Here is an 18,431-nt window from a genome sequence, read left to right as displayed (position 1 = left end):
TTTTATTTGTGCACATCTTGCTTTGGTTGAACGTTTGTCCCTCCTTTTTGGTTTGTGTTTCACATATTTATTTATTTACATACAAAAAAAAAAGTTTCGTAAAGACGAAAAAAAAGTTTACGTTCACCCACAAGTTCGTGCTGTCATTTGTCCAGGACAAGTGGGGGGGGTGGGGGGGTGCTCCATGGTGTAGGCTTTGGGGCAGGAGTGTGGGGGAGGAAGGGGCGGGCAGTAGGGGGCCTGGGCAGAGTTCACCCCGCGGCCTGTTGGTCGAAGTGGGCCCGCAGGGCCTCCCGGACCCGGGTCCCCTCTGGGTCCACCTGCCGACTGGGGGCAGCAGGTGGCTGCACGTGTGCCCTGCCGGCCTCCACGGCCCAGCCCTGTAGAAAGGTCTCCCCCTTGCTCTCCACGAGGTTGTGCAGGGCGCAGCAGGCACCCACAATCTGGGGGATGTTGTTGGGGCCCGCATCCAGGCGGGTCAGGAGACATCGCCAGCGTCCCTTGAGGCGGCCAAATGAGCGCTCCACCACCTGGCGTGCACGGTTCAGGCGCTCGTTGAAGCGCTCCTGGCTAGCGGAGAGATGGCCCGTGTAGGGGTGCATGAGCCACGGCCGGAGGGGGTAGGCCGCATCTGCGATGAGGCAGAAGGGCATGGTGGTGTCCCCCAGAGGGATCTCCCACTGGGGGATGTAGGTCCCCGCCTCCAGCCGGCGGCACAGGCCCGAGTTCCGAAAAACCCGGGCGTCGTGGGTGCTGCCAGGCCAGCCCACGTAAATGTCCTGGAAACGTCCCCGGCTGTCCACCAAGGCCTTCAGGACGACAGAATGGTAGCCCTTCCGATTGAGGTATCGTCCTCCACTGTGATGCGGGGCGTGGATGGGGATGTGAGTCCCATCCAGAGCCCCGAAGCAGTTGGGGAAGCCCAGGGTGGCAAAGGCGGCGACAGTGGCATGTGGGTCCCCCAGCCTCACGAGCCTGTGCAGGAGCATGGCGTTGATGGCACGCACGACCTGCAGAGAAAGCACATGGGACAGCCCCAATGAGGGGTGAGCAGGGTGTGCGTGGCCCTGCCCTGCCCTGGCCCCCCTGCCCTGCCCTGGCCTCCCCCTGTGGGTTCTCTTACCTCCATGAAGACAGCCCCGACGGTGGCCTTTCCGACACCAAACTGCTGCCCCACGGATCGGTAGCTGTCCGGAGTGGCCAGCTTCCAGACAGCGATGCCGACCCGTTTCTCCACAGGGAGGGCACGCCGCATGGCAGTGTCCTGGTGCCTGAGTGCGGGGGTGAGCCACTGGCACAGCTCCAGGAATGTCTGCCGGCTCATCCTGAAGTTCCTGAGCCAGTGGTCGTCGTCCCACTCCCCAAGCACCAGCCGCTCCCACCAGTCGGTGCTGGTGGGGTAGCTCCACAGCCGCCGGCGTGTGAGGCGGGGGGTGGAGCAGGGTGCTGCAGGGGTAGCGGTTGAGCCCTGCTGCCCTGGGGGCATCTCCTCCCCTGGGGCAAGAAGGTACTCAGCTGCCTCCCACATGGCATGGGCCAGGGCAAGCCCTGCTCCTGCCGGGAGGGCTGGGTGGACCTCTAGCTGCTGCTGCTGCTGCTGCTGCTGCTGCTGGGGGTCCATGACTGCGGCGCCCGGGGTCTGTGTGCCTATGGCTCCTCAGACCGCGTGCTGTGCAGGCTGAGTGTATGTGGGAGGGGCCCTTTAAGGGAGCGGCTAGCTGTTGCCCTGGAAGCGCTAGTCCGTCCGTTGACCCTGTCTGCACCTGTGCCTGGCATCCCTATTTCGATGTGTGCTACTTTGACGTGTAGACGTTCCCTCGCTGCGCCTATTTCGATGTTGGGCTGAGCAACGTCGAAGTTGAACATCGACGTTGCCGGCCCTGGAGGAAGTGTAGACGTTATTCATCGAAATAGCCTATTTCGATGTAGGCTTCACGTGTAGACGTAGCCATGATCTGTTACGAACCAATACATTTTTTTTTAATCTAACCTGCCCCAGATCCACAAAAGGCCCCCTAAGGGATTGAGCTCACGACGCTGTGCTTAGAAGACCACTGCTCTAACCACTGAGTCAGTGTTTCTCAATTTTATTTGGCCATGGAACCCTTTTAAACTCAAAAGAATTTTGTGGAACCCCATGCCCGGGTTCTACCCCCATTGGCCCCCAAACCCACCCCCCATCTCCAAGCTTTACCTTCCTCATCCCCCAAATCTACTGCCCTGTTCCCCAGATTTACCCCCATCCTGCAACGCCCACCATCCCCAGGCTTACCCCCCAACCCGCTTCCCTAACCCCAGGATTAACCCACCTCAGCCCCATACTGGCCCCTGGGACTACCCCATTCATGGCACTGGCTGGAGAGCCTATGCCAGGCAGCCATATGCACCCAGCGGAAGGGAGGCTGGCATGGAGGTGTTCCACTGGTGGGGTGAGCCACACCATGCCCACTGGAGGGGTGTGCCCAATCAGGTAGTAGGGCAAATGAGGGGGTCTCTGCAGTTCCCTGCCTTGCTGCTGCTGAATTAATGGAACAAAATTCAGTTGGTTTAATGGCCAATCCCTCCCACCACCCGGCTGGCCATTAAACCAATTAAATGTAGTTCTACTGTTTCAGCAGTGGCAGGGCAGGGAGCCACAGAGGAGTCCGCTATTGAAATGGAATTTTCTCATTGGAGAACCTCGGGGTTCTGTGGAACACCGTTTGGGAAACACTGCACTGAGTTATCCCAGATTTCTGCTTTGGGATCCCTGATGAAAGCCAAACTCCTGCACCAGCTCCCAACCAAGCTGCCATAAGCAAATTACAATTTGCTAATGCCTGGTGCTGGCTCCACCTTCAATCTCTTTTGGTCAACACCTTCAGCTGTCTGCAGAATAATATTATTGTCATTGTGATGGGATGTGTTCCCCACACTGACCCTGCAAGAGCTGAGTGGGGTCACGTGGCTCGAATCAGCTAATTGGGCTGGACATCAGAGTTTGAGGCTGGAGGCAACTAATTAAAGAGACACTTACCAGGGGAGAGACTGAAAAGGTTCACAGAAGCTGCCTATGGTAAATGCCTCCCCCTCGGAGCCTGCACTTGGCACCCCACTTCCTCTGGTACCCCAATCCTCTGCCCCAGTCACAATCCCTTTCTGCATCCTAATCTAGGGATCCTCTTCTGTACCTCTGTCCCAGGTCACAACCCAAACCCTCTGCACCTTCACTCCTGCCACTGGTCACAGCTCCCTCCCAGACCCTGTACCTCATTCTACAGCCTCCAACAGGTCAGAATCCCCATCTACCATGCACCCTCTCCTGCACTGCAGTGCCCTACCCGGAGCTCCTTTCTGTACCCAGCCTCTGTCTCAGACCCCCTACACCTTCTATCAGTATCCAAGGATGGCCCTTACCAAACTCTTGGAACTCCCCCATCCCTGCACACTAAAACTTGTTGTCTGCCCTAGAGCAATGCTTTTAGGTCCTAGCTATGCTTTTTTACTTGACACATTAGGGGTCTTTTTTAATCCGCTTTAAGCGATCTGCAACAAGTGTGCCATGATCACTTCATAGGCATGGCCTTGTTATGCCACATTAGTTGATGCTGCCTCACATCTTTGCGGCTGTACAGCATGAAGCTGTTTCACTAGCACTTAGCTGTCCAATCAGTCAGGCCGTGGTATTGTGGTCAGCCATGGTTCTGTACCAAGTATGGGATTTTCTGAGCTCTGAATTGTAAGAGTTTGGGTCAAACCATATAATTCTCAAGAGGCCTCTTGTTTTCATTCCATTCTTCTTCCTCCGTTCACAAAGCAACTGACCTCTTATTATTCTTTTATGGGACAGGGCACACAAGAAGTTCTGAGCATGTCTCTCTCTACTCTTCAGTTTGGATGCACAGGTGACTCCCTTAGTTTCTTTCACACAACTAATCATTTTATTTATTTTATTATAAAGAAAACATAAGGACTTGCTTTTTAAAAGTCAGCCGGGGTCTGATTTACACAGTGGCTACGTCTACACTGGGATGCTACATCAAAATGGCTTATTTCGATGTAGCGAAATTGAAATAAGCTACTTCAATGTGTAGCATCCACACATCCTCCAGGGCTGGTGCCGTCAACATTTAACGTCGATGTAGGAAAGCGCTACATCGAAATGGGCCCTGCAGGGGAGCATCTACACACAAAAGCAGCTCCGATTGGAATAATGGGGCTAGGAAAGCCTGTGGACAGGATCACAGGGTGGACTAGTCCTTCCGGGGCAACAGCAAGCCGCTTCCTTAAAGGGCCCCTCCCAGACGCACTCAGCCTGCACAGCACAAGGTCCGCAGAGCTGACAACCGGTTGCAGATCCCGTGCACGCAGCATGGACCCCCAGCTGTAGCAACAGTAGCAGCAGCAACCAGAAGCCCTGGGCTAAGGGCTGCTGCACAGGGTGACCACAGAGCCCCACGGGTGCTGAAGAGAGCATCTCTCAACCCCTCAGCTGAGGGCCACTATGGAGGACCCCCCTATTTCAACATAGTGGGACGTGGATCGTCTACACACACCCTCCTTCAACACTGAACATCGAAGTAGGGCATTATTCCCATCTTTGGATAGGAATAGCGATTTCAACGTCTCGCCGCATAACATTGATTTCAACATCAAAATAGCGCACGGTGTGTGTAGACACAACGCGTGCTATTTCGACATTGTGCCAGCTACTATGAAGTAGCCAGCTAGCGTAGACACACCCAGTGTGACCGATGACAAGGACATGCACTTATGGGTCAAACTGTAGTATCCATGTGTAGCCAGACAGAACCCCCGCTTTTGCTCTACTCCATCTTGCCTTCCCTAGGTGCTGCAGAGCACGAAAGGGTTAAAAGGAATAGCCAGCCCTGGAATGCCCCAGAGTGCAGATGTGCTTATCTTAGCCATGGTGTTTGATGTTCCAGAGCAAAGCTGATAAGAACAATGGTCTAAGTAACAGCCTGGCCTCGGACTGCCCTTGGCTGATTACCATCAGTTGATTCGCCTGCACACTTGGTCCAGGCAAGAGGAAAATCTCTGGCCCATTAAGAAACAAATGCCCTCAATTGCCTACCTCGCAGGTGTAACTAAGCCCTTGAACTCCCTGTGAGAACCAGCATCAGACAGTTTAATTCAATTGGCATTTTTTTTAAAACCAGGAAGAAGTGCTTGTGACACAATCGGTATAAAAGAGGGGTCCGGCACACCCCCTATTTGAGCTCCAATTATCTTTTCTGCCAGACAGGAGGGTGTGGTCTCCCGAGGTCCCTGGGGACGCCTGACTCCTTGAGAAAAAGGGAAACGGACTTCTTCCCAAGGGATTGAGAGAAACTGGCCAAGCCACGTTGGTAACGCAGGGGTGAAAATAAGACCTGCTAGGTATTTTACTTTTCATTTTTGCATGCATTTAACAAGTATAGATCTATGAATTAAAGTGTATGCTAGCTATTTGTAATCAAAGTATAAACCTTGTAACATTGTAGCCACAAGAGCTTAACTCATTAGTTAAACAAACAAAGTAACAGTGTAACCACAAGAGCTTGACTTGTTAGATAAATAAACAAAGTAATTGATTAAGTGGTAACCTGACTCCTCCTGTTACTGTGCAAACCGAACACAAAACAAAGAACCCAGCTGCTTTTGAGCTCCTCTAAGCCTGGTCACCGGTGGGGCTCTACCCTAGCAGTTGAAATCTTGTATTAATACAAGGGCATAGTTGGTATCTCACCTGACCATCGGCTAACACCATGTTAACAAGGCTAACATGTTTTTCTCCACTTTTAGAATTCTGCTCCCACAGGGTTTTTCCCAGTCTTAGTTTGAGCCTGACGTGCTGAGACATCTTCAAATCATTTCTACATGGTGTAGTACACCTGGATCTGCGGCTGCTAGCTAGGAACTGGTCTTACCACATAATGCAAAGGAGAAAATAAAACAAGGTGCAGCAGTAGGAAGCTGCTGGTGGACTAGCAGGATGTACAAAGATGTGGGTACAGAAGAATTAGCCTAGATATTGGCTTCATTTCAGCTCAAAAAGGAGGGTGCAGAGCAAAAGGGAGCAAGGAACAGTCAGGTTAGTGACTGATTGCTTCCACTATCTGTTTTCTTTGGACAACATTAGAGTCAACATTAGAGTCACTGCTGAACACTTTCATATTCAAATTTGACACATTAACACGTGGTTTGAACCAGGATGCAAATGTTCTGGGACATTATAGGGGTTCTTTTGCATACTTGGCTTAATCTAATTCTTGACTCTCCCCCGCCCCCCGCCCTTCTGCTCTCTGATGTGCTCACCTTGATAATTTTTTTCTGATTTGTCAACCTTGATTACTGTTTTTGGTTCTCTATGCCTTAAATATTGAGTCTGTTGTGGTATGGCTATGGTGTGAAGAAGTGGGTCTGTCCCATGAAAGCTCACCTAATAAATTATTTTGTTAATCTTTAAAGTGCTACTTGACCGCTTTTTTGTTTTGACAGTATACAGACTAGCACAGCTTCCTCTCTGTTACTATTAGAGTCATGTGTGCACAGAAGAGAGACACAGGTTTTCAAAAAGGTCAAGGGAAAAGCCCTGCTACTCCCTGAAAGGCTGGCAACCCCAGAACTGGTTTGGCAGTGGTACAAGGCCAAGAACAACCTTGGAAATGAAGGAGTGATTGGCTAAACTGGAACACGATCCCTGTGACTTAAATTCCATTTTGTAATATTTTGATCAGCAGAAAGTTCATGGCAGACAAATCCAATAATGCCATAGCACAAAATGATTGAAATAAGAGCTTGCAGCCATACTAGGTCAGACAAAAGTTTTAATCTAGCTCATTATCCTGTCTTCCACCAGTGGCAAATGCCAGGTGCCACAGAGGGAGTGAACAGAACAGGTAATCTTCAAGTGATCCATCTCTGCCACACATTCCTAGCTTCTGACAAATGCTCTGGTTGCTGAAGAGGGGGCTTTTTAAAGCTCTGTACTTCCTGAGTAGCCCTGTCCACTGGTTAAGGCTTGATGGGTATTAAAGAAATTAGGCATCAATGCCTCATTAAGAAGTTCTTGGCCTTGCTTAGCAGGCTGCTAACCTCAGCATAGGGTCCTCCAAACAAACAAGCTAAGCACACCGTATCTTTCAGGGAAGCAGCAAGCACACCCCAAAACACAATCACTTACCCAAGAGTAACGTAATTGTTTAGCCTTCACCTGGAGAACTTCCTCACTAGAATCCCATGGTAGCTCCTCCTGTTCACTAGCTCCTCTACTCACACAGAAGTAGGCTTTTCAAACCCCTGGCCTTCCTAAGTAGCCTTGTCGCCTAGTCAAGGCTTGATGGGTATCAAAGGGATAACACATTAGATCTTTGTGAAGAAGTTCTAAGCCTCACCTAGCAGACTGCTAGCATCAACACGATTCTTTGAATAAATAAGCAATAATAATCTTTCAGGAAAAAAGTAAGCACATCCCAAATGCAAACAGGGCAAATGCTACTGGGGAAAGGATTGTTATAAGGGTGAGAATCTCCTGACTGAAGCACATCTAACTATTGCACAATCATCAAGCCACAAGGCAGTACAAAAGGTGTGGCTGCTGAGTGAACATTGTGCTATCCAGGTTTGGACATATTTGAAAACGGTAAAGGGAAGGCAGGAACTAATGCTGGCAGAAAAGGAGTTACAGTAGTCTTTGAACAAATGTGAGACATGTGGGTCTGAATTGGTACCAGAAAAGCTTAAAATGGTGACTGTTCTTAAAATCATGCAAGAGGAGATGGAAAAGGCCTAGGAGAATGCAGAACAGTACAGGAAAGCAGCAAATCTCTTCCTGGAAGATGAAAATAAGGCAGCAGCAGGCCATCAGAAGTGTGAGGCAGAGATATATAAATTTTGTGATCAACTTGGTGCCCATGAGGGGTGCTAGCAGCCATAAGGTTAAGAGAATTGCAATTGGGAGCCCCCAGTAAAAACAGACATATCCCCTGATACTCATTCCAACCCCATTCAACCCCAATTGGTCACACAGGCATAACGTTGCCTGTTTCCATAAGAGAGATTAAACACATAGTTGCAGGATCTTCCCACAAAAGAACTGGTCATGGATGTAATAAGATAGTCTCCCTAGTCAGGCCAAAGCTATAGCCAAGAGACTGGGACCACTGAAACATGACATAGTCATAGCATGGCTGGCTCGCATTGGGCAAATATGCCCTTCTGCTGATGGCATGGACCTAACCCAGTTGGCTCAGTTGTGTGCGCCTCTCCTTGTGATGCGGAAGCTTGGGACATAGTTATAGGTTCTTGGGAAGGGACTGTCCCTGGACTCCAGGAATGGACAATAAGTGCTCTCAAAATATCACTGCCTGCTTCTTCCCTCAAGACAGTCTAATAGAAGAAGCAGAAACCCAGAGAAGCCCCTGAAGCTCACCTAATTCAGAAAAAGATGCTGGCAGTTCTCTCTGATTCACTACCCCAGACAGAAGAGAGTGGGATTATCACAATCCAGTATCAGGGACTCGATTTAGCACAGAGCACTTACGCTGGACTAAGTTCTCAGACAAAAATGACCATAGGGTCTCTGGATGTAGAGCTACAGCTGGAATGAACTCGTGGCAAAAGCCGGGGCTCTGTTGAGAGAGACTGGTATCTTGAAAAGATAAATAAGCAAAAAAAAGACAGCCTCAGAGCCAGGACAGGCTATGACATTTGCAAACAATGGTTTTCATTCTGCCAATCACCCGCCCACAGCCCTGGCCAGCCCTGAACCAAGGAACTTGATTTGCATGGAGCTGGTGAAACCAGGAGAGGATATAGAAAAATATGATTGTCAGCCCCTCAGTCACACTGAGGACAGAGTTAATGCAGGGAGCCCCACAATGGACTTTTACTCCAGTATGGAGTGAATCTCCCACACCCACTCTGTCAGAAACAGACCTCTGAGTGGAGGCTCTCAAGGGAGTCAGGTGATCAGTAAGAGTGTCCAGTTGCCAAGTGGGCCTCCACAGCTGATCACAAGACTTTGCTGCAATGGGTGAGGGAGACACACTGTAAGAACTACTTTAAGGAACCCAGGGATATTAGCCCAATTGCTAGTGGACACCAAAGCATCAGTAAATGTTTTAATTCCTCATTGGAACTCCAGATGGTGACCTACCAATAAATATAAAAAGGCTACCAAGGAAGGAAATGGGAACACCTGGGTAGCTCACACAAATGGTCTTCAGAAAAATCATTCAGCAGAAGCACACTCAAACAACAGATCTGATGCCTTAGACAAAGTTCATCATCATCAATAACCGTGGGCTCAGCGCCCGTTGGTGTCTGATGCCTCTCTCGCTATTTCCTTCCATCTTTCCCTATCCAGTGCAGAGTGGCTTAGTTTCTGTAGACTAGCTCCGCACCAATCTACTACATCATCTATCCATTCTCCGTGCGGTCTGCCTTTCCTATTCAAACCATCCATTGTGCCGAATACTAGGGTCTTGATTTTTTGTTCATCATTCATTCTGCAAATATGTCCAAATAGTTGTAGCTTCCATTTTATAACCTTCTGCAGCAGGTTCTTTCGGCTGTATCTTCCTATATCATTCCTCATTGGTGACCTTCTGCATCCATCCTGTTCTCAGAATCCTTCTATAACAACTCCTTTCAAATGCCAATATTCTTCTTTTTGAATCTTTCGTTATCACCCATGTCCCACATCTGTACAGCATGCTGCTGAATACACACATCTTCAAGACGCCCAGCTTTGTTCTTAAGCTAATTGCTTTGCTTTTCCAGATCTTATCCATCATCTTCAAACTCGCTCTTGCTTTTGCTCTTCTAGTCGCTATTTCCTTCTTACAGTCTAGATCAGATGTTATGTTGCTCCCCAGATGTGAACTTCTCTACATTTTCTAGTTCAATACCATCCACACTGATCTTCCTTCCTATTTCCTTATCTTCAAATACCATTGTTTTTGTTTTATTGATGTTCATAATCAGTCCGTACCGCTTCCCTTCTTTGTTTAACACCTGCACTGTTTTCACTACCTACTCATCTTCTTCAATGATAACTACAATGTCCGCTGTAGCCAGACAGAGCCCTCCCCCCATTTTGCTATACTCCATCTTGCTTTCCTTAGGTGCTTCAGGCACGAAAGGGTTAAAAGGAACAGCCCAGTCTTGGAATGCCCGAGACCGCAGATCTGCTTATCTCCTAGCCAAGTCTTTGATGCTCCAGAGCAAGAGCCAGACTGACCCTGAATGGGCCAAAACCAGACAACAAAGGACAATGGACTAACAGACTGCCAGGGCCTCGGGCTGCCCTTGGCTGGTACTGGTGATTAATACGCCCGCTTGGTCCCAGACGGAGGACTCTCCAGTCCATTAAGAAAAAATGTCCTAAATTGTCTCCACCTCACGGGTGCTGACTAAGCCCTTGAACTCCCTGTGAGAACCAGCATCATGGGACGATTTAATTCAATTGGCACCTTTTTAGATAAGGAAGAAGCATACGTGACCCAAGAGGTGTAAGAGGAGGGTCTGGCAGACCCCTTGTTGAGCTCCAATTACCTTTGCCTGCCGGACAGGAAGGCTTTTGCCTCCCGAGGTCCCAGGGGACGCCCGTTTCCTCGAAAAAAGGGAAAAAGACTTCTTCCCAAGGGATTGAGAGAAGACTCTGACCATGCCACGTTGGTAACGCAGGGGTGAGAATACAACCTGCTAGGTATTTTACCTTTTGCTTTTGCGTGCATTTAACAAGTACAGATCTATGAATTAAAGTGTATGCTAGCAATTTGTAATCAAAGTATAAACCTTGTAACCATAAGAGCTTAGCTCGTTAGTTAAAATAAAGTAATTGATTAAGTGGTAACCTGACCCCTCCTGTTACTGTGCAAACCGACCACAAAACAAAGAGCCCAGCTGCTTTTCAGCTGCAACAGCCTGATCGCTGGTGGGGAGTATTGAGAGCCAAGCGCTGAGTTGTGCTGCCTCCACGGAGCAGGCTTTTGGGGCACCTGTCAGCCTTCCTGGCTGCCCGCTGCAAAGGGACTCTGTCCTAGCAGTTAAAGACACGGGTGTAGGAGGCTCTCAGTACAACCTGTGGGGCACCTGTCAGCCCTTCTGGCTGCCCCCTGTGAAGGGACTCTGTCTTAGCAGTTAAAGACTTGGGTGTTAGGACCTGGGGCATCCATCAGCCTGCCTGGGCTGCCCGCTGCAAAGGGACTCTGTCCTAGCAGTTGAAGACTCGGATGAAAACAAGGGCATAGGTGGTATCCCACCCGACCATTGGCTAACATCCGCGAACCTCAAGTTGTTAGTTCTTTTCCCGTGCACAGATATCCCTTCTACCTCTTCCTTGATCTTGTCCATCGCTCTCTCCAGATGTGCGATGAAGATACCTGGCGATATTGTTCTCCTTGTCTCATACCTCTACTTGTTTTAAACCAACTTCCCAACTCCTCACATGTTCTCACTGCTGCCTCCGCAATATCACTGATATCTTTCAACAACCGTATTAGTCTGCTATCCATTCCGTATGACTCCAACATCACCCAAGTCACTTTCTGATCTATGCCTATGTCAAATGCCTTTTGAAAATCAATGAAGCAAGTGTACACGTTTTTGTTCTTTCGTTGAGCTTTCTCCGCTGTTAGACAAAGTTGCTGCTGCTCTTAACCACACTAGAGACACAGATCAGGCAGAACAAATAAACACAGTGACTTTGTGGGCATAAACTTCAGGCCAAGAAATAAATACCTTATACCTGAATACCCCTCCAAATAAGGATACTGAAATTTGGTCCTTAGCCAAAAGAGAGACAGATCCCACAGAGGAATACAGGATTGAGGTTGTGTGGAGATATTATTTACGTGGCACTGTATATGAAAGGTTTCTTGGTTTCCATACTGCTGGGCTATTTGATGCAAAATATCTCAGTATGCGAAGATGACTTTGTCACAGTGTGGTACTTATATACTAAACCGTTGCACTGTATGTTCATAGTTTCAGCCACAGCCTCATTTTAGTCTCAGAGAGGTAGCCATGTTAGTCTGTATCTATCTCACTGAATTCTCACTAGCAAGCACACGACACACCACTGAAATACTAATCCTGGAACTTTTCCTTGCAACAAACCCCATTGCCAACTCTGTCCACGTATTTACACTGCAGACAACATCACTGGACTTAACCATGTCAGTTACACGATCAGGGGCTCATATTTCTGCATTTCCACCAATGTGATATATGCCCTCATGTGCCAGCAATGTCCCTGTGCTATGTATAGTGAACAAAATGGACAATCACTTTGCCAAAGAATGAATGGACACAAATCATACATGAGGAAATCTGAATACACATAAACTTGTCAGTGAGCATTTCATTCTAGCAGGTCATAGCATCCAAATCTTAAAAGTTTGCATTCTAAAACAAAAAGACTTTAACACTAGATTAAAAAGGGAGAGATCTGACTCAAAGATATTGATTACCTTGCATGTTACAAGGACAGTTTCCCCATCTTTGATATTTGTAGTGATCCCAGGCACTCCACTTAACAGAACCTTGCAGAAACTATTTTTCTTCCCTTCTCCTGCCCACCTGTCTTATCAAGCTGATTTGTCAGGTTTTATTTCTTTACTTTTCTGTTTCTGTTAAATTCTCTTCATCTCAGTTATAATTTATCAGAATTTTCCAGATCTGAAGTGGACCTGTCCCACAAAAACTCATCATTTAATAAATTATATTGTTAGTCTTCAAGGTGCTACATGACTGCTATTTTATTTTGAATATCAGTTTAGTTATTATTGTTGGATACAAAGCAATCAAACATTCATTGATTTTTTTTTCACTGTCTTGGAGAAATTAATACACTTTTGTCTCTGAATTAACTATACACGCTGAATTCATAGCTCGTCAAAAGCAAATACAACTAAAAATAAAGCCTTGGAATTGAAAAAGCTCTGTGACATTCAAAGGGCCTGCCAAGTTTCTGCTTGTAATGCAGTGAAAAATACAGTTGTTTTTCTTCTTGTGCTATTCGCTGTGGTACCAAGATGTGCCAAGTGTGACAGGTCATGAGTGAAAAACGACTTAGTTCCAGGTTACACTTGGATTTTATTATACTCCTTTGCATATTTACAAAAATCTTTGACTAAAGTTCTATTTGACTATTTACAAGCAGTTGCATGTGACTTGGGGAAGTGCAGGTGGAGGGGGGCAGGCTGGATGACCCAGAGGGGATGGAGAAAGAACAAGCTTGTGTAGACGCACCCTTAACGAACAAACCATAGCTTCACAGATTCCAAGGGCTGGAAGGGACCTCCAGAAGTCATCCAGTCCAGTCCCCTGAACTCATGACAGGACTAAGCACTTTCTAGACCAGCATCTTACTATGTTTCGCGGAACAGTGTGTGCCATGAACTCGCAGGTGTGTGGTGAGCATCTGGCACTTTTTTGATACTGTACACTAATGGTAAACATTTTCTGTCATTAAAACCAGACAGCGTTACTTTTCTTTGTGTGAATCCTGAAAAATTACTTCATTTTGGTTTTTTTGTACATGTTGCTGTTGGGTGGGGGGGTTTTTTTTGGTCTGAATTTTTGGAAGAAATTTTGATAGGTGTTCCACATAAAAAAAAGTGTTGTTTAGTGTTACATGGTCTCAAAATATTTAAGAAACACTGAACTACATCATCTCTGACAGGTTTTTACTATAATGTATGGAGATGCACATTTCATAGAACTGGAAAGGACCTTGGGAGGTCATCAAGTTCAGTCCCCTGCCCTCTTGACAGGACCATCCCTGACAGCGTTTTTTTTTTTTTTCAAATCTATTTGTTCTAGATCCCTAAATGGCCCCTCAAGGACTGAACTCAAAATCCTGGGTTTAACAGACCAATGCCCAAACTACTGAGCTCGCCCTTTTCCTGAAGGGTGAAAGCCCTAGACATCCCCAGGTTCAGCAAATATAATTTGCTATTTAACTATGAGTTATTTATTTTTGGGCTTTTAGACATTCACCATTTATCAAAAATAATCAGGAGAGGTTTTTATTTTGTTTGTTTGTTTGGCCTTTTTTTTTTTTTTTTCTTCTTTTTTTTAATTACAGCATTGGGAGCCACAAAGCAGTTCTTAAAGAGCCACATGTGGCTCCGGACCTGCAGGTTGCAGATCCATTCACTGTGGGGTCGGGTTTGCTAATGACCACATGATTCGGAATGTGGTTGTGGTGTTTTCCCAAATGAATACCTGGTTCCCTTTCTCTTTACTAGAAGTTCTCTTCTGTTATACACAAACTAAGGCCTACAGCTAGTTGAAAGCTAATAAACACACTTTGGTACTTAATTCTCAGGTTGATTTATCATGGTGTCAATTATTAAAACATAAAGCAGAACAAATCTTTTTATTTGTAAGCTGAGTATGTGAACAGAAATAACTGAGATACTGAACTCCCACTGTGCTATTTTAAGAAAAAGCACTCAAGTAGCACTTTAAAGACTAGCAAAATGGTTTATTAGGTGAGCTTTCGTAGGACAGACCCACTTCTTCAGACCATAGCCAGACCAGAACAGGTCTGGCTATGGTCTGAAGAAGTGGGTCTGTCCCATGAAAGCTCACCTAATGAACCATTTTGCTAGTCTTTAAGGTGCTACTTGACTGCTTTTTGTTTTGATAGTGTATAGACTACCACGGCTTCCTCTTTGTGCTATTTTAGTTTCTTTTCTGAGTAAAATTGCAATCTCAAACTTAGACATCAGCATCATCACCAGAGTATGTTTTACAATAAAGTGCTTCTCCTATAAATTCTCTCTACCATTTTTATAGTGTTATAAAAAGACACTTCATTTCACCAAAACAGCCTACACCTGGAAGATGCATTGGAGCCTAAGTTAGGGGATGTAGGGCAGCAAAAAGGTCAAGCAACCAATTACATTGAAACCAGGGCACAAATTCTAGTTTTATTATGCACAGTAAGAATTCCTCTGCTAAACCAAGATGTCAAGGAACCACATGGGTTACAGCTGATTAATTTGTCCCAAAATCTATGGGCATCCAAAGCATTTAAATGTCTTTTAAGAGCACAGGATGCAAATGGAATTTAAAAGTCTTCCAGGAAATAGATGTGCAGTTGTACACTAAATAAAAGTTGCAGAGGGGTACCCATGCTAGTCTGTAGCTTCACAAAAAAAAACAAAACAAAACCCAAGTAGACAATGCAGTATAGGAAGGTGGAAGGCAGCCATCTGTGGGGAAGGAAAAAGTTCTGAGGTATCTAAAAAAACTATATGTGCACAAGTCCATGGGTCTGGATTTGATGCACCCCAGGGTACTGAGGGAATTGGCAGAGGTCATTGCTGAACCTTTGGCCATTATCCTTGAAGACTCTTGGAGATCAGGGGAGATACCGGATGACTGGAAAAAGGCAAACGTAGTGCCCATCTTTAAAAAAGGAAAGAAGGACAATCCAGAGAACTATAGACCTGTCAGCCTACCTCAATCCCTGGGAAAATAATGGAGGGAATCCTCAAGGAATCCATTTGGGAGCACTTGGAAGAGGGGAAAGTGATCAATAGTAGCCCACGTGGATTCACCAGGGGCAAGTCCTGCCTGACCAATCTGATCAGCTTCTATGATGAGGTAACAAGCTCCGTGGACATGGGAAAGTCGGTGGATGTGATATACCTTGACTTCAGCAAGGCTTTTGAGACAGTCTCCCACAATATTCTTGTCCATAAGTTAAGGAAATATGGATTGGATCCTTGGACTATAAGATGGATAGAAAGCTGGCTTGGTGGTTGGGCCCAACGGGTAGTGGTCAGTGGCTCAATATCTGGATGGCGGTCTGTTTCAAGCAGAGTGTCGCAAGGCTCAGTTCTGGGGCCGGTGTTATTCAACATCTTTATTAATGACCTGGATGAGGGACTGGATTGCACCCTCAGCAAGTTTGCGGATGACACAAAACTAGCGGGAGAGGTAGATTCGTTGGAGGGTAGAGAGAATCCCAAGGGACTGGGATAAATTGGAGGACTGGGCCAAAAGAAATCTGATGTGGTTCAATAAGAAGTGTAGAGTCCTGTACCTGGGGCGGAAAAATCCCAAGCATTGTTACAGGCTGGGGACCGACTGTCTCAGCAGCAGTACGATGGAAAGGGACCTAGGGGTTATGGTGGATGAAAGGTTGGATATGAGTAAACAGTGTGCCCTTGTAGCCAAGAAGGCTAACGGCATACTAGGGTGCATTAGGAGCATTTCAAGCAAATCTAGAGAAGTTATTATTCCCCTCTATTTGGCACTGGTGAGGCCACATCTGGAATATTGTGTCCAGTTTTGGGCCCCCCAGTATAAAAAGGATGTGGATTTGCTGGAGCAGGTTCAGTGAAGGGCAACAAAAATGATTAAGGTTCTGGAGCACAAGACCTATGAGGATAGGCTGAGAGATTTGGGCTTATTTAGTTTACAGAAGAGAAGACTTAGAGATGATTTAATAGCAGCCTTCAACTTCCTGAAGGGGAGCTCTAAAAAGGAGGGTGAGAAACTGTTCTCAGTGGAGTCAGATGGCAGAACAAGGAGTAATGGTCTGAAGTTGAAGAGGGAGAGATGTAGGTTAGATATTAGGAAAAACTAGTCCACTAGGAGGGTGGTGAAGCATTGAAATGCATTGCCGAGAGAGGTGGTGGATTCTCCATCCCTTGAGGTTTTTAAGTCCTGGCTGGACAAGGTCCTGGCTGGGATGACTTCCTGGGGGTTGACCCTGCTTGAAACAGGGGGCTGGACTAGATGACTTCCTGAAGTCCCTTCCAATCCTGTGATTCTGTGAAGTACTCCTGTAGCACCTTAAAAACTAAGGATTTTATTTACTATAATCTAATCTAAATAAAAAAATTTGTAATCTTCGCAGCATGGGAAATGAGCATAAATAACTGCTCTTTGGCCAGGGGAACCTAACAAAAGCAGGAATTATTGCAAAATATTGAAGATGATTTCAAAAGCTAATTGAAATGTATAGCCAAACCTTTATTCTCCAAAGGGAAAAATTAGAAACACCACTTTATGGGCACAATTTTATTGTTAGTTTACCAAACTTTTTTTTCCCCCAGGCTGCATGCAGGGGTTGTCTGACAGAGAATTTGTTGGAGTAAAGTGTAAGAGCCCATTTGGGTATGCGGATGCACTCTGGGATGAGGCGGAAGAGGTAGGCCAGCCCCGGCCTCAATGTCATGAGCACATTGCGCACTGAGAGGTAGTTGTAGACAGGTTTTCCGTCCACGTCCCAGAAGTGGTAGCGGCGGGCGAGGTCTGGGGTGAGCAACACCTTGCCGCTGTGGCCCATGACAGCAGGATCAGACACCAGGGCCACCACGCACTTGCCGCTCACTTCGGGGCTCTCCGAATTACCAATCATCCTCTGCAGCGGCACGGCCCAGGGTCCTGATCCCTCAGCTTCCTTCAGCAGCAGCTCGGTGCGCACGAGGCCGGGCCACAGCGCGAGGCAGGCCACGCCGTAGGGGCGCAGCTCGACGGCGCAGTCGGCAGCCAGGCGGTCGCAGGCGGCCTTGCCCACCCCATAGGGCACATTGAACATGTAGCCCAGGCCGCCGGGGGAGGAGATGACGACGATGAGGCCGCGCCCGGCGGGCACCATGAGGCGGGCGGCGTGGTGGGCGCAGAGGTAGTGGCCCCGCAGACCAGCGTTGTTGATTTCATCCCAGAGGATGGCCGGGCTCTCCCAGAAGCGCAGCCCCGCCTGGCCCACGATGGCGCCCACCCCGGAGAAGGCGTTGCTCACCAGCACATCCAGCCGCCCGCCCTCCTCCTGCCGCAGCCGCTGGAACAGCGCCGCCACCTTCTCCTCCCGCGACGAGTCGCACACCACGGGCACGCAGCGCCCACCACGGGCCGCCACCTCCACCGCCGCCCTGGCCAGCATCTCCCGCTGCCGGCCCGTGATGTACACCGTGGTGCCGGACTCCGCCAGCTGCAGCGCGATACCCTTCCCTATGCCCCGCGAGGCGCTGGTCACCAGGCACACGCGGCCCGCCAGCTGCCCGCCGCGCGGCCGCGCTCCCTGGGCCTGCAGCTCGCGTAGCTCCTGGCCCGGCTCAGCCTCCGTCCCGGCACGCCCCCCCCCGGCTAGTCAGGGGGCGGGGCGGGGCCGGGCCAGTCAGCTACCTGCTGTTGCAGGACGCAGGGGACGATAGGGATCTGAGCTGCCTGCGGCCACACAGAGCGCTTGGCAGAAGCACAGACCCTCCCCTTGGCGCGGCAGGAGTGGCGCCGCCGCACCCACTTCAAATAGTAGGTGGGCCGGGGGAACAGATTCGAGTCCTATCCTGGGAAACCCCGAAAGCTGGTCTGCGGGGAGAGATCCATATGCGTGAAGCGTCTGAAAACCCCACTTTTTGCAACTTTTTTCATAGGGTCAAGCTGGAGAGAAAATAGCAGCAGTCACTCCAGCTCCAGAT

General features: G+C 48.1%; 1 protein-coding gene across 1 annotated transcript; it reads right to left on the bottom strand.

Moving 5' to 3' along the window:
• Positions 1-17,017: 17,017 nt before the first annotated feature.
• DHRS1 (dehydrogenase/reductase 1) lies at positions 17,018-18,021 on the bottom strand. Its single transcript, XM_074989119.1, has one exon. The coding sequence runs from the start codon at positions 17,894-17,896 to the stop codon at positions 17,018-17,020; it is 879 nt and encodes a 292-aa protein (XP_074845220.1). The 5' UTR covers positions 17,897-18,021.
• Between the last annotated feature and the right edge of the window lie 410 nt (positions 18,022-18,431).

The sequence above is a fragment of the Carettochelys insculpta genome, chromosome 3 (genome assembly GCF_033958435.1).
Source record: "Carettochelys insculpta isolate YL-2023 chromosome 3, ASM3395843v1, whole genome shotgun sequence".
NCBI classification, from domain to species: Eukaryota; Metazoa; Chordata; order Testudines; family Carettochelyidae; genus Carettochelys; species Carettochelys insculpta.
Note: the sequence above shows the minus strand (reverse complement) of the source record. Positions and strands in the feature narration are given on the sequence as shown.

What these genes read in the sequence shown, in the direction of transcription:
- DHRS1 (XM_074989119.1), bottom strand. Translation starts at nt 17,896, where the DNA reads ATGCTGGCCAGGGCGGCGGTGGAGGTGGCGGCCCGTGGTGGGCGCTGC.